Below are 21,215 nucleotides of genomic sequence, written 5' to 3' on the forward strand. Positions count from 1 at the left end.
CAGCAGAGACAGAAGCTTCAAACCCCACATGCCAAACCCCAAGAGCTTAGCATCCAAATAGAATCCTTTACAGTTTAAAAGGTATTTGCCCTTCTCTGTGGGATGACATTAGAAAACAAAATAACATGTCCTGAAGGGGACAAGGTAGAGGGAGATGCTACCTGATCATTTTCACGGCACCCAGCACCTCAACACCCACGTACAATCAGAAAAATGGAATGCCTATTTTCTTAAAAAGTCTAGTTTCTAAAAATTACTCACAACAGTAAAACACACTCAAAACAGTTCTTTGCAGCGTATTTTTCAGATTTATTTATAAAAACAAGCTCCTTTGAAGTGTACAGTTAAAATCACACCTGTAAATTCAACCACAGCTGAATGCTATCCCAACAACACATTCCTACCAACTGATGTAAAAATTCATTTGATTGCGATCTACAAGTCAATTCAGCTGGAAGATAAACTCAGCAACACGTTAACTCGTTCTGCGGATATTTACCGCGCGCTAGAAACACACTGGGGTCCCTCCTGTTTGCAGCGACGCCGTGAAAACATCTCCACATCATCATTTAAAAACAGAATTCTGTATTTAGGGATATGACAACAAAAACCCCACGTTGCCAGTGAAATCCACCATGGGTTTCCCAACTGCTGACACCCCCACAGGGGGTAGTAACTGCATTATTACTGTACTCGTGTGTTTTCCCTTTGATCACCAAAAAAAGTGACCTTCAAGCAGCTCTAAACTGTCTGCAACATTTTAATTATGCCACGCAAAACAACGCCACAGAAACAAACAGCATGTGCAAATCCAGCTGCCGTATTTACTCCGTTGGTCTTTCGGATGAGAACTGCATCTCACTTTGACTGCTCCAGCAAACCAAGGACTGCAAAGATTTCTCTAAGTAAAAACTACCAGTTCCTGACACGGACACGAGGTCCTTCCCAAAGGCTCGGTAAGGCATTCGACTGCAGGATGCTGTGGTTCTACTGGGGTAAACAGTAGCTTGGGAAACCAGGGGGTTTTCGTCCTAAACCTGGGTTTGCAGCCAAAAACATTGCATTTTGGGGCAAATCATCTAGTTTCATCATCACACAGGGCACTGATTAACCTCATAATTCCTTTTATATTCTTCTCCCATAACTTCTTCATAACCCAGGCCTAGTGTAGCCCCAAACCAGGAATCTCACACCTAAGACTGAGCCAGGATTACAAACCCTGAATCCAAACTCGAGGCCAGCACACCTTCAGGGAGCGTGGGGTACACAGCACTACAAAAACCACGAGGATTTTTGATGCTGTATGATCCTGCTGGGCACAAAATCACAGCAGTAGGTCGTGCAAGAAGGGTTAACCTCTCCAACTAAGCAACACTTCTAATATGATCGAGTTTCTACATACAGGCCAGAATCTTGCCTGCTCGTACTGAAGATGGCACGGGATACAGTGAGTGAAGAGCCCCAAATTGTACTCCTGGATTTGTTAGGAGCTGGGGGTCTGCATCTGTGCCAGCCCTTTGTGTCTCTGCCTCGTTTTACACAACTGGGATAATGCCAGTCATCTTTCTGACACGTGTCCCGACCTATGGATGAAAAGCATTATTCAAGTATTAGGTACATGTGACCATTCTCCTACAGGAATTCCCACTGTTTTACACAACGGATGCCTGCTACGGCATCGCAGTCTCCCTCATGTTCATGCTCAGGAAATAAACAGCAGAAACAATGTACAGCAACAGAGCTGATCACCTAAACTTACCCTCTGGCTTACACTATTAAACTATTTTGAAGGAGTCCTTACCTGGAGTATCCAAATTAATCTGTTTCACTAAATCCCAAAAGACATTAAAGCAGTCAGTTTAGGCACAGCTAACTAGAACGAATTCTAGTACATCAGTCTAATTTGACAGTTAAGTCGGTTAAGCTTCCCAATTAAGAACAGAACCTGTACACAAAGCATCTTATTACATGCTTTAGAGCAAGTGTTTTAGGCAGCGTGGTTAGAAAGCAGAATGCTGTATTTGGACAGTGCTGGAAAAGACTAGGAAAGGTATAAGGTATTGCCCACATTTTCCTACTCGGGTACCTAACTTGCTATACGTACACATCCACAGAATCTCTCCTTTTAAGACGTGTTCGAACGCAGAGAGTAGAGGATGTGTGGACCTCTGCTGATTTACGTGAGAAAAAAAACAAGTTCAAGCTGAAAAAAAATGGAAAGATAAATAAAGGAATGCAGCTTCAGAACAAACAGAAAGCAATAGGCACACACAGAGCAGGCAAGCATACTGTAAAACCAAAACAGAACCAACACGAGTCAACAGAACACTGCCCGAGTCAAGTTAGCCTTGGAAAATTACAACTCTCTGAGAACAACTTTCCTTGAAATACCATTTAATGTCAAAGATGGTCACTGAATTGTTTTTCAAAACTAAAAACAAAGAACTTTTGTACCATTAGTTTTCCCCCAACGATCCGCAGATCACCCTGTTTTCAACTTGCTCAACACCAAGCTCCCTAGTAAACAGAACTGAAAAGGGGAGAATCCTTCACACAGCAGAAAAGGAGGAGTTACACAGAAAAAAGGGCGAGTAACATGTTACATTCTAAACCTCTTAGTTGAGAAGGCTAAAGGTGATTGATAACACCACAAGGAAAATCTGATTACATCCAGCTTTTGATAAGCAAAGGGGAAATCAGACCAGATTTGCTAGGTTTCAGTGACCCGTCCTGTGTGAAGAGCACTTTGAGACATTCAGCTTTAAGCTGGAAGTATTAACATGAGAACAAGTCCTTATAAATATTGAAAGTGGTTACCGCTTTCTGGACAACACACACAGTGCACAAACTCATTTTTCATCCATGGATTTCAACAGCCAGAGACACCGTGATAAAGCAAGAAGGTAAAACGTGCACAGGAAGTCAACAGTGACAAGAACTGATGAACATGTGGTTTGATGTTCAAGTTTGGCTCCACAACGTGTGACTTTTCAAGAAAGCAGAAGAAACGAAGCTCAATCTCTTTTTGGTTTTGGCATCACCACAACAAAAAACAGGGAAACGGCTTAAAACTTCCTATTTGCTAAGTCTGGATTCAACTCATCCAGCTACTCTAATAAAACAACCAAAAAATTACGATACAAATCTGCCCTCCAGGGCACCAGCAACATAAGATAAAACTGAATGAATGGATAAGTAGGCTAGAATGCCTTATTTTCTATGTGTCTTTTATTAAAAAGCAGATCCTGCCTAAGGAAGTAACTCCTGAATTGTTACTTGGGTTTGGTTTTGACTGCTGTTTACGATTCAATCTCCAGCGGGTTGGCAAACCAGTTACCCTCGATTAATTTTGAACACCTGTCTTGAGAAACACAGCTTTAAAAGCAGAAGTTATTAACCAACTTGGTTCCAAAATGCTCATCACGAAGAACACGGGGACTAGCGTCTGCTGCTTTTCACTTGTTTATCTTTTTGATGGGCACCAGCTGGCAAAAGGCATTTTGATGGAGAATTAACTTGGCCACTTTTCAACTGCTCATTAAAAAGCCGACTGGATTCTTGAGTCAGCTACAGTGATTTTAGAGCCTCAGAGTATTATCATCTTCAGTTTACACCTTTAAATACTGAGCAAACAAAACGGAAGAGCCGTAGCTTGGTTGCAATGCTGGTTTCCACACATCTGCTTTACCTGGAGAGTAAACGTGCCCTGATGCGCTGGGTTCATCACTGTAGGTTCTCAATCACTGCATCTTTTCAGACTCTCACTTGCCAAGTTCAACCACACACATATAAAAATCAAAAAAATCGTTGTATTTTGCTCATCATCGAGCAATCAGAAGTCAGAAACCTAACCCGTTCTGTGTCAAGTCTGTGAGGTCAGGAAGGGAAGCAGCCTCCCCGTGAAGAATTGTCTTCAAAGTCATGCCCGGGGCAGCAGGGTGACGGAGGAAGCTTGTTGCACGTGTGGCTGCTCATGTTGGGAAGAGACAGCCAGATTCACCCCTAGTATGTCGCGAAGCCAGAGGAAAACAGAATGGAATTACCAAGCAGTTTCACTGACACACGTGCCGACGTCTTCAGCGGCGCAGGAGCGGAGGCGATTTCCCCTTGGTTTCCATACGGTCATCGTCACAACTGACTTCCCTGACGTCACACGTAACACAGCCCTTTAAAAAGGAACAACAACATAGTAATTTACATGTTCCTTCTTATATGGGTATATTTCAGAGTCAAATCCTGACAGCACGGCCTGCTGGAATCTCTTGAAACCTCTCACCGACGGGCTGAAGTCTCTATAAAGGCAGAGATTACACAGCTGCCCTATTTTCAGATGCAGTTACTTGCACCTCCAGCTTACCTTGTCTCAGAAATTAATTCTTTGGTTAGCTGAACAGACCGTTTTAGCTTTGAGATGAAGAGGCACATGACTTCCTTGAATTTCAAGGCCTTATCTTTCAGCTTTTTTAGCGAGCTGCTCTTTAAAGGATCTGGACTGCAAGCTGAACAAAACCAATAGCAACCAACAAAAAAAGGCTGAAGCGCCTGAGTATTGACAGACCAGACTTTTCCTGTTCTTGAGAAATGGTATGACACTGAAATAAGGTATTAAAACTGAAATCCTGCATTTCTTTCTACTGGCAGAAGCCTGGCTGCATTTGCAAAACGACAATCTATCCTGGAAACATGAGCTACTGCCTAGAACAGCTTTAGACAGATTTGTATTTGCACACCAATGCACCTCGTCACATTTGAGATGTAAACGTTGAACGGAACTGTCTGCAAGACCACTGGACAGCTTTCTGAATGAAAAACAGGGTCCTAACCACAACAGGACATGCTAGATTTTATCAACCAGTTATTAGGAAAACAAAGGCAAATTTTCTGGTCTCGTTCCAGGTAGTTCCTACACAGATTTTGCATTTCTTGCAAAACAATACAAGGAAAAGACCACTGTTTTGGCCTTTTTCATCTGGCCACTGAACTGCAGCTCATTTCCTTCCTGTATTTACAAGTAATAACCATCAGCGACGGCAGCGCTGTCGCTGGTTAGGAATGGCCCTGCCTCCGCCTAGCCAAGGCATGGACGAGCTGCCTGCTCGTTTCACCACTCCTTACCTGGGTGCTGATCTGCAGGGGGACAGTCTGGGTCCGCATCCACGTATGCACCTCTGCAAGCTCCTTCTTCTGCCTGTCCGTAAACCAAGGCTGCTGCTTTCGCATGACTGTCAGCTTCTCCAGATCCTCCTTCAGAACCTCCTCTTTAACCCTGCGGGTAACAGACGCCCGTGAGCAGCGTGTACCGAGTGAAGCAAGGCCGGCGCTGGCCGTCCCCACATCGGGAGTCCCTTCCCCACTGTCTAGGGTTGAAGTGCAGACAGCATCAGCCACAGGAAAGTAACCATACTGTGTTACAGCCTATTTGTGAGGCTTCTCACAACACTGCTCTAACGTTTTTTAACATGGAAGCTCATTACAAGCTATATAAGCTAATTGCTTGCAATTAGCTAACACCACAAATATTTTTACCCCTTCAAAGCACAGGACAACAGCCCTTCACATTTCATCAGCATGGTTACAGGTCACCATATTTTAACTGATGGGGGAAACGGAGAAAAAACAGACAAGAAGAAATAACCAGGGCTTAAAACGCACAAGCAATCCATTAATACAGTGTCTTGGAGTGTCACTGGAATGTGCACTGTTCCCACGGTCTCATTTTTAATGCTAGAGTTCTCTGCACAATTCCAAACTACAGGTGAGAAATTGATGCTGTTTTCCAACCTGTTTGGCATTTGGTAAGTCATTAGAACTCGCTCAGGCGTGTGATCCATCATCACCCAGGCTGACTCATGTGTGTATTGATGAGCTGTCCCTTTTTCTTCTGCTCGCCGTTTCTTCTCTTCTTTGGAAGCTTCAGAAGAATCATTACTGGCAAAATACTTGCTGCTTTTTCCACTACCTGCTGGGAATTACCGTGAAAGGAAATGAATGCAGAGGACTGAGAAATCCTAGTAATTCAGCATCAAAATTAAAAGACCACCAGTATGTTCTTGTGAGGTAGCTCTGTTACACGGATGCAGGTACTCTGCTCTAGCAAGTGATTCCTGCCTATTGAGAATTCAAAGACGCAGCACATTCTATTCAGCTACTCAAGATCTCCAAAGTTCTACTCACTCTTCTCAAAATTAACCGGCTCAACTTCTCTGCTTCTGTTTCAAAAGGTCCTGCTCTACAGATCCTCCTACCTGCATTTCCCTTTCCCATTCCAGTATGTTATGAATTACCAACATCTAGCAAGCCATCTAGCGCCAAACATCCAAGTCTCAAAAATTCCCTACCTGTGCCACAACCAGAAGTCTCATTGGAGCCAGAGCCTGAAAAACCAGATAAAGCTGATCCACTGCCTGATGCTGCTGAAGCTGCACCCGACCGGGAGTCCTCGTACAGCAAATGGTCAGTAAACTCACCAGAAGCACAATGGCTCGCACTGTTACCGCTGTCTTCCGGATCATTGTCCTGGAGACAAAAATCAAAACAAACACAGCTGTGGAAGTTATGTTTCGGTTTGAGAAAGGACGTGCAGGCATTTACTGCATCTGTCACACGCCAAGTTCTCTTATCAGTTCAACAGGTTAGCAGTTCCTAGATCCGGCGGTGGAGAACTCAAGGTAACACTATTCACAGGTGTAATCTGCAAGCAGCTCGACTCCAGTTTACTGGTTTCTGCTACAGATCCTTCCCCACTGGGCCAAGACATTGTACTGTTGCATTTAGTTAGTATTTTTTGCTGACAAGAGAGCAGGAGCCCGTTCCCTTCACATCAGGTGAGACGGCATGAAGCCGCCATGTATCAAGCAATGGTGCTCTACAGGGAAAACGAGACTCTTCCCCTGATTCAGCATGTGAAGTTCACCAGTTCAGTGGCTACAGGCACACCAACTCCCCTTTCAGGACCCTACCCTGCAGTTTCAGCTGATCCAGCCTTTCCAGCCCAATCTGGATTCAGGAGCCAACATTTTTTTCCTTGCCTGCAGAGCTCAGATTCCTGCCTCTGAGTTTACCGCGGAAGTTGGAGAAGCCTTTTCTATGCCCATGTATGGAAACCGACCCACACGGATCCCTGTTCTTCGTTCATTAGCTGCATCCCTGGGAGACAGAGGCAGTAATTAGAAGCGTATCTTCCCTTTATTTTGGTTCTCCACAGAGACTGTGGGACTGGGTGAAAAAGGACGCAAACTGCACAGCGCTAACCGAGTTCCACATGCATAAAAGCCCCGAACGCAAAATTCCTGCCAACTGCATTGAAAAGGCTGCTGCCAAAATGCTGGGCAAAAGCAGCGTGTGGCAGCCTAGAACAGAAGATCTCACATTTCTGTCATTCCCTGAGCGCCAACACTGTTTTAAGTAGCCACGGGCGCAAGGATGAGCGGCCTCCTCCGCCTCCGGTGCTGTTTGTGCCCTACAGTCTACGGGGCACAGACAGTGGAAAATGCTAACGAAATCTGGTGACCACCCCTGCTGGGTCTGGGGACGGCACATGGCCACCACCAGCTGCTCCTCTACCTCAAAAATTCGTGTTACTTACACTTTTAGCTTCTGCACACGCTTTAACATCGGTACTAATGGAAAGCTCCATCGGTTTTGGCAGCTCCTCTTGAAGCAAATTCAGCTGAAGCGGGGAGCTGCTCCGTGAGCTACTCGGCAGCAGGGCCTGGTGGCACGGGCCCTCTTGCTGGGACTGCACGGACGCGGCGGAAGGGACTGGAACAGGCTGATCCACAGAGTGCAGCGCTACTGGAGACGGGGCAGGAGGAAGGGGGGCTGGAGGTAGTGTGGTGCATGGATACGAAGAGATGGGATAAACACAGTGAGGGGCAGGGAGAAAGACATACTGAGGCACCTGAGCGTACATGGGGAAACTCTGCAGAAACACAGCCATAAACGTGCCTACGTTTGGGGGATAAAGTGCTGGGACTGACTGTGCTTTGCAGTGCAACTGTGACGATGACAAGGACTCAGGTTTTAACGAGTGAAGGGCAGCCTTCTCTCCTACAGAGGAGGCTGGAAAACTAGACAGTGGATCCGAAGAGACAGGAAATCCCGTAGGAGGAAGGACATTCATACTGGAGGAGCTCAGATAGGACACTTCTGAGAATGACTGTTTATGGATTGTTCTCTTCTCACACAGGAGACTGTTTCTATTTTTACTAGAAGAGTGGCTATCTGAGGACTGTCTCTGAGGTTTCTGGCGCTTGAATTTTCCGTGTTTGCCTTTTTTACAGCTAGCAGGGCTCATCTGCTTTGAAGGAGAATCTCCTAAGGAGGAAGAAAAACACACATTCACTGAAATGACAGTCCGAGGGGGAGGAAGAAAAGAGAAAAACAGACAGATAATTGAGTGTGGCTTATTTGGAGAGCTGACTTTCCACTGGATAATTTTTACAACGCTACAGTGATGGATTTGCTGAGGTACCTACAATATTTTCTTTCATGTTACCTATTTTCTCATCGATCATTTTGGCTTATCCCAATCAGACCTTTTACAAGCTGCTGCCTACCTTGGCCACAGGAATGTCCGTTGTTACTTCCAGTTCCCTGTTGAAGGTAAGTCCTAAATGGAGAAAGTAAGATCCTCTGGCGGAACTTGTCTACGTAGTTTTGCTCCTCCTTTTGCGTGTGGGCTGACAATGTCTCTTTTGTCAGACCAACCGGCTTTAAGTCCTCCGGCACCGTAGTGAGAGTCTGAGCATTCACAGGAGGCAGCTCAACTTGTTCACTTGCAACAGTAATATCCTCCATTGTAGTCACTTCTTTGAAGAGGGAAGAAAATAAATCACTTACTCTTTGCTCTGGCCTTCTGGTGTCAACTCCCACAGCACCCAGAGACTTGCACAGAAAACAACCCTGTCTGAGCTACCGAGCAGACACAGGCTGCAGAGGGCAGGGGAAGAAAACACCCTTTACACAAATATAGTTACACTGACATCAACTGAACAAGTTACTTCGCACAGCCTGGAAAACTTTAAATTTACTTTGAAGTTACAGAGACACTTCTTTCCTCACACTTCCTTAGTACAACAGCAGTCAAACAGTGGGTTTTATGCTTCTTTCTACATTAACACGAAATAGCACTGGCCCGTTAGTCATTTTTAGTTTAATCCTCAATGGCCAAAAGCACTTTGTTGCGTTTGAGATATGTGTGATGAAGTGAAAGGGGAAAGGAAATTGTGCACTCTGTTAAAACTAGGTGTTATTAATATGGTAAAAACTTCCCGGCTCAGGTTTCCTTCACAGCGTCCCTGGAAGTACTTTAGTTGTATTGCAGAGTTTATATTCGTGAGAATGTATCTCAAACGCTCAAAACCTTCTCACCGTGTACTTCAGCCTGTAAAAATGGTGTAAATTTAAAAACCAGTGAGTCGTGTCAGTGTTTTGCCAACGTGCCCAGTACCTGATTCAGGGTGTGGAACATGCACTATCGTGCTGCTGTAACTGCACTGGCTGGTGACCGACACCACGCTCGGAGCCTTGTTGGACAGGGTCAGGTCTGCCAGAGGAGCTCCCACCATGCCTGCAACTGTCAGGTCTTTCAGGGATTCTTCCTGATCAGCAGATAGTGGAGTTTGGGAATTAACTGCTGAAAGCGCTGCAGTATCTATTGGTAAACGACAGAAGTTTCCACATGGGATTTCATTCCAAGCACTATGGTCCCGATTCACCAAGTCTGACTGGTTCAGAAACAACCACTAACTACACAGACTATTAAATAAGGCACAGTTACATACAAATAACTAGCGTTCACATGCCGGTGCAACATCAGCACGTCCTAGACTTGGCACAAAACGAGTGAGCAACGGAAGGTTCATTTAGGAACAACAAACGAGTTCTGCTGATGCATCTACATCTGAAGACTTAATACTGTAGCTCACGCTTACTTGGGAGTTCTAGACAAGGTAAGCAAATCTTTACCACGTAACCCAAACGGTTGTGCTGACAGCCTGACAACCACCCAGAAAGCGGATGTAAACCCTGGAACGCAGAGCAGCGGCGTATAAAAATCAATCAGCTGTTGTGGTTCTACCCGGACCGTCAGTACACTTGGTGTTACCTTCCAGTGCCTGAACCTCCTGCTGCTGTTGCTGGACTTGCTTGTCGTCTTCTGAAGACGACGATGATGTATTTGCAGAAGATTTGCATTTTCTTTTCAATGCTGGAACACTGCAGCTCTCTAAATACCTGAAATAAAAGCAGATCACAGGAAGCTCTCCCCACTTGGTGGGGTTTTTTTGACTCCATCTGGAAAGACAAACGTTTCAACAATCCAAACTGGAGATCCAGGGCTTAACTAGTACCTTACATTCACTGCAGGAAGCTCTGAACATACACCTGCTTTCCAAGGAGTACTTTAACTAAAATCTATCCGTTACTTGAAAAAAAGAGAGGGAGGAAGCGGTGGCGGGGGAAGAGGAAGAAGGGGCAGGGAAGAGGAAAAGAGAAAAAAGACAACACGATCCACTGGGTTAAAAAATACTGATGCTTTATGAACTGTACCAACTGCCTGTTTTATTACAGGGGTTCTCAAAGTGAATATTCGGAAGACACTGACATATTATGCCCATCAAAATCCTCTTGAACTCCTACTGCCCCAACGGTGAAACCAGGAGCAGACAAACGTCTATTACAAACAGAACTGTAGGCCCCGAGCTCCGCGTTACTGCGTAATTCCGACTGGCCGAGCAGCGGGGCGGATTGCCTGGAGAGGCTGAAGTCTTTACAAACAATCCCAAATCCTTCTCACAACTCAAAACCCGGACAGTTCAGAGCTGCTTGGACAGTCACCTCCCACCAGCTAAGCTGAAACTGGTATCACTGAAATCACTTTGCAGCGGTTTACCTGATGATACTGTCAACGCAGTTGATCTGCTGATAGGAAGGAACGCGCGGAGGCTTCTCCGATTCCCCAAAAAACGCGTTGCCTGGTTCTTCCGTGCTGTCGCTTCTCAGTGTCTGAAGAAAACAAGCAGCAGTGTGCCTCTTCCCTGGAAACGACAACAAATCCTCAAAGACTCCTCTCAAAGGCATGGAAACACTTCCCCCCCCAATCAACACACACATATACTGGGATACAGCCACATTACACAGGGATATATGGCCTATGACAGCACAGCTCATTACTGAGTTACGCTGCTTTTTCACCTCAATCCACGCGTTTTGAGGCAGGGGAGGGAGAAGGGGAAAGAATGCCTAGGAAGAAACACCCCCAAACATTCACTGAGAACAACTAGTAAATACAAAGAAAACAGCATTAAAAAAAAAATCATACTTAAATGGTAAACAATGCTGTAACTAATATTACTTTTCTCTCCATTTATGCATCACAGGCTCCAATCTGTTATTTAACAGTAATTTACAGCCTTCTGCAGCATAGATATGCTGGTCAGAGCAGTATCAGCACTCACAGTGCTTATCAACCAGCTTGACTAGGAGTTCATTAAAACTTTCTTAGTGACTATCACAGTGCAAAATGTGTTAATGCAGATTTCCATGGTATTTGAGGAAACCCCCGGTCTTCTCCATAAATTTGTGCTGAGTGCAAATAACGTGCATTAGCACAGTATCATCACAACTTCAGTGGGAAGTGGGGCAGTTTTCAGCCTCCGGATTGTTTCACAGAGTCAACATGAAGTGACTGAGGGAAGCTTCCACGGTAAAAACACACTTGCTACAAGCAACTCTGCGTTTTCACCCAGTAAATGTTAAAATAAAAAAAAATTGAAGTCTATTAACCTCGAAAGAGACAGCTATGTTCATCCATATCTCAAGTTACTCCATCTGCTGAGGTTGGTGGTGGGTTTTTTTTTTTCTTTTTAGGGGGTGGGTTTTGGTTTTTACAAACAACAAAACAACAAAACCCCACCCAAAACCAACCACACACACACACTTCCCACATTCAAGTCATGATAAAATGCTATCAGAAGTTCTCCAGCATACCACCAGCTAGCCAAACTCATGGCTGTAGATCCACAGGAGCCCATGTTACCTCAAAGATCACCATTACAGTAACTCACCTCCCAGCACTTCTGAGCTCGCAGCCTGCTCGTTTCCACTCTGTGGCTTGCTCCTCGACGCAATGTACAGCTGCTGTCCCAGGTTCTTTATTCGGTTCACGTCGGCACAAACTTGTTGCAATGTCATCTTGAGATACGTGAAAATGTGAAGTCAGAATAAAATGAATGAAAAGAGGCCAGAGGAGACCATTAAGATGGGCTTGGGTTCTTGTATTCTCCAAACTGAAAGGGAGTAGACTGTCAGCCTAAGCCTGGTATCTATCGTTATTTGTAAATTTAATGATTCTAATTATCATGGTCAATTTAATTAACAACGATAAAGTTCAAACAGCCTCAGCATTTAAACATTTTAATACAGTTGCAAGCCTTGAGAGTGAGAAAAGCCTGCTGAATGACCTAGGAGCCTCACAAGGAAATCAGGTAACTGCAAGGCGTGTGTTAGGACAGCACTGTTGCCTCTCTCTTCCACAGCAGCCTACACTGTACCTCTGGTGCCCTTTTCAAAATCCCAAACAAACAGAAACCCCTCCACACGCATCAATCCTCTTTAGGGTTGCATGGTTCTTCCACTTTTCTCTCCCCGAGTCCACTGATTCTTTGAGAAGGCTGATCTTAAGTCTTCAGTTTACTTCAGTGAACTACTCTAGTACTTACTGGCTCGTTTTAGTCAGCAAAATTAAGAGCAAAACCCAAAAGTCAGCGTTCTGTACTTGACCAATTTAAGCACATTTAGCTTGAACACAGCTGTGTCTTCCCACCTCCGTAAAATCAGTGAGTAATACATATGCACGCAGTAGAAATTCTCATTTTTAAAACTGTGGTTTTACTGCTCTGCCCGCAGCGACACATTTATACTTACTGGTTCCTGTACTTCCTCTGCACAATTCCCATTGGAGTCACTCGAAGACGCTATGCTGATATAGTGCTCGTAAGAGCCGTTGCTTCCAAGGCTTCCATAACCACTGGAAACGTTGCTGTGAACTGGCTGTATGAAGGGAAAAAACAGTAATTAAAAAAAAACATCTTCTTGGAGAACCAGAAGGGAAAAATGTACTTTACAACACTGAACTTCAAGTAAACAAACAAAACAAAGAGTCAGCATTGCTCTGGGCTCCACCACTTGCTTGGGAAGAATTATCATGCTTAAAGCCTTTTCAGGATGCTGATTTATCTTTCAGCATACAGACTCGGCAAATATGTCCAACAAAGTATTTCTTCCTCATCAGGCGGCTGCTCAGAGCCATATGTTTAATGCTGCGTCACAAGCCTGTCTCCGTTCAGAACTCCCCACTCAGACCTTTTGAGGACCATCCCCAAGGCAGTCTGCTGAACAGACCCACGATTCTTCAGCCCCGCGTTCAGAAGGCCAGCCAGCGTTCTGAAATTCTTTCTTCTTTACCTGCAGAAGCAGCTTGTAAATCTGGCCTTGCAATTCCCTTATTTCTTTCTCAACACGGCTCGTTTCTTTACTTCTTGCAGCAAAGACATCTTCATTCAGCGGGCTCCTGGAGAGGGCCAACAACATCTCACTGTTAATTTTAATCTGATGAAGAAAAGGTACTATAAAGAGAGTTAGAACAGATCCTTTTGTTTATTATCATTATTTTTAAAAGAGGTCACCTTGGTAAATATTCAGTTGCTGTATCAAGTGAACATCCTAGAAGGAAACAAACCAGGAGGTGATTCTGGCTACAGGTCTGTCACTTCACATTTGGGTTTTATTTTGGTGAGCCAATCATGAATGAATGTCATGTAATTATTTGTTAAAGCAACCTACTTCTTATGCTGCTTTTTAGCTTTTACTCGCCCTAAAACTGCTGTTTCGATTCGAATGTCCATTGTCACAGTATTCAGACATCAACCACGTGCAAAAACATATGCTAAAAAAAAAAAGCTGGCTTTGCCTTTCACTTCCAAGTAATTTGCCTTTTTTTAGACTTAATAAACAAGACTACTGGTGTTCTGAAGGACTGGTCTGCGGGACAAACGCCAGGCAGTCGTCACAGACTGCAGGAGCAACGTTCTGCCTCTAGTTCAGTACCGAGAGGGTTCTGTTTTGCAGAGTACACAATGAAAAACACTTAAATAGATCAATTCTGAACAGACTTACGTCCGGACTTTGTGTCGGCCAATGATGAACACCACTTTCCTGCTCCAAGGATTCACAAAACTGGACCAGCTGGTATCCAGTATGACATAATCCCCATTTTGAGTACAAAATCGTATGGGTAAATGTTCAAAAGGGGGTTGGCCAGCAAATTTCAGGACTAAAAAAAAAAAATAACCAAACAATGAAGAAACAAGGTTTAGTTTACATTTGGACACAGGGGTGCAAGCACAAACACTAATTACTGGGGTTCTTTGACACGTCGGGTTTGAATTTTGCCTCAAACTGGTTGCTTTAATTCATTAATTCTTTTATTTTTGTCTAGACCACAGATCAGTCATGTGTCCAGCAACGTAAAGAATATTAAAACCGGTAGAAATTCCTCTTAAAGCACCTGTACTTACTCTTCCGGTGAACAGCAATCATCAGAGGACGATCTTCTGGGTGCAAATACGTCAGCATGGATGTTCCAATCAAATCTTGAGGTAAGTAACCCAACAAAGGCACTGCTCTGAAACCCGAGCACATTATCACTGATCATAGAATCGTAACACAGTTCTGAGTACTTACACCCTCAACCCTTTGCGTGTCAGTGACGTCCCTGCACCAGATCTACAACAGCACGAGCTAAGGCTACAGAACATTTTCCAGCCCATCTAGTAATTCTCCAGTGCAATGCAAACACGTAAATACCAATGAAAAACATTTCTGTGCCTGGACACCTGACAGATTATCACATTTGCAGGCAGTTTTGTGCTTGTCTATATGCAAAGAAAAGGGATCTTGAGGAAACAGGTCACAGACAAAGCGTCAGTAAGAAATCTGACACGGATGCTGCAAGGCGCGTTGTACACGTGGCTTTGCAGGAGGCAGCTTTAGCCTGGCCAGATGTACCTGACCCAGTTCAGCACAGCTGTGTCTCCAGACTGCGATCCAGAGAGCTCTGCGTAACTCGCGTTTCAAGTCAACAAAGGAGATTACATCCGTGGACTTCCATATGTTTTTCCATGAGCCAACTAACTCAAAACTACTTTTGTTTCATTAACTACTGCCACCTGCCCCGTCCTTTACTTGGGTCTCCAGCTGCATCACCAAAGGATTTTTTGCTACCTCTCCACACACACCTCGTAGGTCTTAAGACTGAAATCTCACCTGTCATCTATCTCAAGAAAAACACATCCAGGGGTGTGAGTGGTGGTGAAGATTCTTTTATCCATAGGAATTCGAGGAGCTAATAGAAAAAGAAATATTTACTGAAACAAAATATCCACTAAGACAGAAAAACCTGTTACTTTTGCTCATGACCCAGAGTAACTGGCTCCTGAACTTGTTAATTGTCCACTACTTCTTGACCAGTAACACAGACACTACACATTTTTAGGTGCTACAGACTTGTCAGTATTTTTGAGAGAAGAGGTACTTTGGGGCCTTGCAAAGGTGGCACAGAGGCTCTGGACTGGCATGCAGGCACAACACACGTGAACTGGACGTTACACGGGTGAGACTACCCAACACAAGGCCTAAACAACGGAAGCAGATCTTCATACGCTGCGTTTTCCTACTGGCTTGGGTTTTTTACTGGAGTCTCCCAACTTGCCTTCGTATCCAGAGTGAATTTTCTCAGCCAAAGCTAAGCAGCAGGATTCTGCATCCACCTGGAGAGAAGTACACACATGGACCAAGTACGGGGTGATCCGGAAGGGGTAACAACGCGTTTCTTGTTCTTCATCTTTACCAGCCCTGTGGGAAGGCAGAAGGGACTAACGCACTGGTGTCCATACCCCGATGATTTATGCCAGGGCCGAGAGCCCTGCGCTGACGAGTTCTGCTGAGAACACACCCACGTAATCAGAACCTCCCGAGGTCCCGCGCACACTCCCCTCCGACCCACGGCCAACGCATTCAGCAACACTGATCTCGCTCCCCTTAAAACCAAGCAGGTGTTTTGCCTCCCAGTGCTCGCACTCAGAGGCTGTGAAATGCCATTCTCTAACCGTTACAGACCACTTCCTCATTCACAGTCCAAACATATTCCCAAGACCCACTCATTCGCTCTTGTGCTCTCCCTCAGGTTAAACAGTTATTTTTCTGTTTGTTGTTTATTCTCGACCATTTTTGGGGGAAAAAAAATGAAAAAACCTGCAACTCAAGTTCTGTTTCACTGACCTAACAGACTCCTCCAGCCCTGGTTCACAAACAGCTGCTGTTCTTTGACTGTCCTCCTGTCTTCCTAGGACAGGTGTGAGCAGAGGCAGCACACAACATTCCAGAGGCTTTGTAAGGACTGCGTTAGAGCCTGCCTGTTTCTACCGCAACTGCTTTTCACCCCTTATCACTGCAGTACCTTCCCCAGCTCAGACAGAAAGAGTTGAGACCATTTTGGGGCATTTTCACTTACACTAAAAGTTACTTTCTTATTCCACACTTAATTTTGTAAAATGTTTCTAGAGAGAAGTTTGTGTCATAAAAACTACTAGAGCTCCCCTTTATTTTGGGGGTGAGGAGATACAAATAGGAATTGGATATAGCAGAACTTTAACCCACAATAAAAAAGGGAAGCTGATGGGTCCAAAAGCAACATGTAAGAGCAGTTTTCATTCTATGCCCACACCAATATTAAACACAGTAAGCCGATGTCGTGACGGAGTTCCACGAGCTCACACTGGTCAGCTCTAACAGCAGCCTGTTCCTTCTGCCCAGCCTCCACAAACAAAACACTGAAATAATGTACTTGCCTGATCCTGCAGAAGAAGGATTTCACCTGGGCATATTCATACGGAGAAGCTAGTAAAAAGAACACATATTGAAAGCATCAGTTAATGTCCTTAAAAGGGTCATACCTATCAAAACTCTTAAACTCTGCGTTCTCCAGACTTTCTGAGCAAGACAGAAGTGTCACGACCTGCCCTTCATCAGCTACTGAACTATCTTTTCAACAGCCTGTTCCCACCCCTGACATTCTCTCTCTTCTCCAGCCCACTCACTCGTGGAGAAACGACTGACCTGGAACTAAATTCAGAAGAAACACATAGGATCTAAACCACTCCTTCCCCCAAAACATCACCACGGAAAAGGAAGGTGCAAATTCATGGGTTTAAGAGTCACATACCAAAAACTATAGATGGCCAAGACTTACAGGCAGAGGAAAATTCAGTAACAGCTCATAGCAAGAAAATAACAACTACTCCGTAGGGATGTCACTGCTCTGCTGGGGAGGCACATGACTGGTTTCCAAGCTGGGGAATCCCTGGCATGTTACCGTTAGCCGCCCCTGACGTCTCCTCCTCTGGTAGCAAGGTTTTTGGACTTCCCAGCTCTGATGCCAGAACAGCCCCATGGTTTAGGTGGGCAACAGACACGGCCTGGGCACATGTGCTGCATTTGAATTGCTCGCAAATAACACAGGACTCAGAAGTCCCCATTTAGGCACCTCCAGAACTAAATAGCAGGTCAGTTAAAACTTGGGTTCAGTGAGCTGTTCACAGCAGGCTGCGAGCAGAGCATAAACACAAAGGACCTAAGCAAAAGTAAGATGTCGATTAAACAACCTTAAACTCACAATTAGACCTTTAGTTTCTTTTTAAAAAGCAGGAGTATTTGGAATGAGTAAGATGACAGACAGAACAATAAAGTATCTGCCTTTTACTCACCCCAGATAAGAGTTAAGCCTCTACGAGATTAGTTAGGACAGGCTGCATAGCTACTCCAGTTTTCAAGGTGGAAAAGGAACAAGCGCTGGTTATCTACACCGCTAGCACAAGCATTTAAAATGAACACTATTCTATCCTCCTTCTGCAAAGACAGAAAGACACATCGATCCTTTAAGCCCTGCCGGCTCTCACCTGTTTGACCTTCCATGTTCCAAAGCGGCAGGTGGGACTGATCTGTGTGCGTGTAGAACACGCTCACATCCTGAGGGACAAGCAGCTCGACGAACCGGGACGAGTCCAACACTTTTTTCTTACAGTTCAGAATGGATGCTGCCTGCTCGGAAATATGCACTATGCGTCCCGAAAACAAGGAAAACACGGCCACAAACGTGTCCTGGAAAACAAACAGGGTTAAAGGCAACACGTGGTAGCAACATCGTATGGATAAAAACCAAACCCAACCCCTACCCCAAACCCAACCAGCCAACCCAAACCCAACACCACCAAAGACAGAGGTTCAAAGATGTGTTCTTAAGTCAGAGTCCAATTAAAGTTCCCCGTGAGCTACTACGCTCTCCCCCGCCGTGGTAGCTTACTCGTGATTTACAAATGCTACCAAGACCACAGTATCAAAACTGAAGCAGATTATCGTGATGCTTGCCGCTGTGCAGAATGACTGGTTATCACGCCACACGCTTCTCCCCGAATTTCGGAGTGTTCACCACAACACCACTTCCACAAACACAGGGAGAACTTTTTAAGTAGGAAGCACGTGCAATATTTCTGGTGGCGTCCAACAGTGCTGAATCTCAACACACACCCTTCCCCGAAGCAGAGCCAGAAAGCATGACACACACCGCAAATCAAGGGGGAAAAAAAGCTAAATCCAGGAGTACAAATAGAAACCAAAGTCCCCCCCAACTACGGACTTGATCAGCTTTGAACACATCCTGCTAAGTCTGCCTCAAGAGATCACTACGTTGTAAATGAATCCTCAAACGAGATTCTCAGAGAGCTGTTTGGCCCGTTTCCTCATGTACTGCTGGTGGGTATCCTGAGTCAGCACAGATAAGGAGCGCTCTTGATCTACCTTTAGAAACACAACGGCCTGTCTGGCTAAAACGTAAAGGTTTTTCAAGTTTACACTTTCTATTCCCACAAAACCATGGTAGGAGACGAAACAGAGAGCACAACGGCAAGTCGCAAGCTCCTTGAGTGTGCCCAAATTCCTTACAGTGTTTTTTGGAGTGTGTTCGGATGCGACCGCCACCAACTCTTCTATGCTGTACGTCACCACACCTGTCTGAAACACTCTTCGGTCGCTCAGAGCCTGGAAAAAGTCATTGTTTGCTAATTGGAAAAAAAAAACAAACAGGAAAAGCAAAACAAACACAAAGAAGTCAGTGAGGAGCCTATTTTTGAAAGTATTTCTTACAGCCCTTGTACTTTTGTCATCTTTTTGGTGAAGTCCAAGGTGAGATGAGGAAGGTCTGTGTAGTGACAAAGGAAAAAGAAATACGGATTATACTACTGGAGTGGCCCGTTTACGTTGCAGAAAACAAGCATGAGGACGCAAACAGGACGGAAGGTGATGGCAAAAGAACTATTTTAGCTACTTAGTTCTGTTGGAAAACACAGGCTACCCGAGAGTTTTGCAAAGTGGGGCGGGAACGGGGTTTTTCTCAATATACCCAAGTTATTATAGGCACCTATTAGCTATAGGATTCTGAAGAAAAGAGAAGCAGCAAGTGGGCATTTCAATAGAAAAAATAACATGATTGTTTAAAAAAAAATACCAAACCCACACTGCTTCAGAAAGCCAATCATTTGCAGGGTAACTGCAAGGCCTGCGTTTGTTTTAATGCTATTTGTTGCCAGACAGGCCTATTCTAACCAAGCTGCTGCACAGCTTCCACGCTTCCTTATTTTTTCCACACGTACCTTGGACCTGTTGGACACACTGCAAGGCGTAGTTGAGAGCACTGATAGTACTGGGCTTGCTGGAACTCCTTTTCTCTTCAGGCAAACACCTTTTCATTTCTTGGATCATCATCATCAGGTCTCTGTGAGACCGGCTCCCATTCAGCTGCTCACTGTCAACGAGAGGTTAAGCTTTTCCGCTGACGTCTGGTACAGGGGCTTCTCTTCTGCCAACTAATTAAAATTGTTCGCTAAATTAACACTTTATGGGCTTGGACGCAGAGTCACAGAATCTCTGGAAATGCTCATTCCCTCCATTTCCTGTTGCACCTTTCTCACTTCTTTGCCAAGTCATCTTTTCTCCTCTGCCTTCCTCCTTTCCAACCCCAACATGTCATGGATAGCAGTGTCACATCAGACCAATCTGCTTGCCAAGATGCTTAGCAACTGAAAAGCAAGCTGATGTTCACTCTAGATTTTCTAAATCTCACTAGAATTAAAATCATGAATAGATGCTGATTTATGTATATGAGCATTTTTGTCCTTGAAGTCTGTATCAGGGAAACGTGAGGTTCCCAAGACACCTGATGCAAAGATTTCAGCCCTCACAAACCTTGTGTCTTCCTTATAGTTTTAACAGAGTCGTTGGCTTCACCAGCTGTAAGGTTATTAACAAGCAAAATCATAGAATCACGGAATGGTTTGGGTTGGAAGGGACCTTAAAGCCCACCCAGTCCCGCCCCCTGCCATGGGCAGGGACACCTTCCACTAGACCAGGTTGCTCCAAGCCTCATCCAGCCTGGCCTTGGACACTTCCAGGGATGGGGCATCCACAGCTTCTCCGGGCAACCTGTCCCAGTGCCTCCCCACCCTCTGCGGGAAGAATTTCTTCCTGATACCTTATCTAAGTCTGTCTGCTTTCATTTTAAACCCGTTACCACTTGTCCGATCTCCCTCTTCTTACTTTTGCTTACTTCATGCAGCGAAAAATCAGCACTCCACATGCACACACTGATTCTAAACCTACAGATGCCATATGAGCACCGTTATTTTCCATAGCTTTTGCCCATTTGGCATTTTAACCAGTATCATACTGTCACTGTATAGATCACTAAGTAATGCATGCTGACTTCACGCGTCACTTCAACGTTGCACAAATTATAGCGTTCGAGCGGCTCTTTTAAAGTGAATTTAAAAAAAAAAAAGATAATGGCACCTCTTTGAATTTCTGAACGTTTGGGAACAGGTATTATTTAAATAAATTCTCCTTCACTACTGCTAAACGCAGCCTTTAGATTAAGCAGATACAGAAGCCACCAAAGGGTCACTGACGGACCCAGAGGAGCCAAGCCACGACTGCGGCGAACAGCTTACGCGGGGGCGGGCAGCGCAGCCCAAGCTCCGCGCCAGCCCGCGATAACCGTCCCGTTGGCCGGGCGGGCGGCCTCGGGGCACCGCAACGGGGACCCA

The 21,215-nt window shown here is 45.0% G+C and overlaps 1 protein-coding gene across 1 annotated transcript; it reads right to left on the reverse strand.

Moving 5' to 3' along the window:
- Positions 1-4,076: 4,076 nt before the first annotated feature.
- Positions 4,077-19,918, reverse strand: PER3 (period circadian clock 3; the record flags this gene model as incomplete). The annotated part of the gene is made up of 20 exons (XM_010158901.1): positions 4,077-4,166; positions 5,116-5,266; positions 5,782-5,959; positions 6,339-6,516; positions 7,586-8,316; positions 8,559-8,810; positions 9,452-9,655; positions 10,109-10,236; positions 10,895-11,039; positions 12,069-12,195; positions 12,928-13,053; positions 13,468-13,573; positions 14,179-14,335; positions 14,580-14,686; positions 15,328-15,406; positions 15,773-15,915; positions 16,911-16,959; positions 18,018-18,219; positions 19,060-19,175; positions 19,767-19,918. Coding segments are annotated over 20 exons (3,421 nt in total), but the record flags the coding sequence as incomplete, so codon positions are not given.
- Positions 19,919-21,215: the final 1,297 nt, after the last annotated feature.

Source organism: Eurypyga helias, unplaced genomic scaffold, assembly GCF_000690775.1.
Source record: "Eurypyga helias isolate BGI_N326 unplaced genomic scaffold, ASM69077v1 scaffold19249, whole genome shotgun sequence".
Classification (NCBI taxonomy): domain Eukaryota; kingdom Metazoa; phylum Chordata; class Aves; order Eurypygiformes; family Eurypygidae; genus Eurypyga; species Eurypyga helias.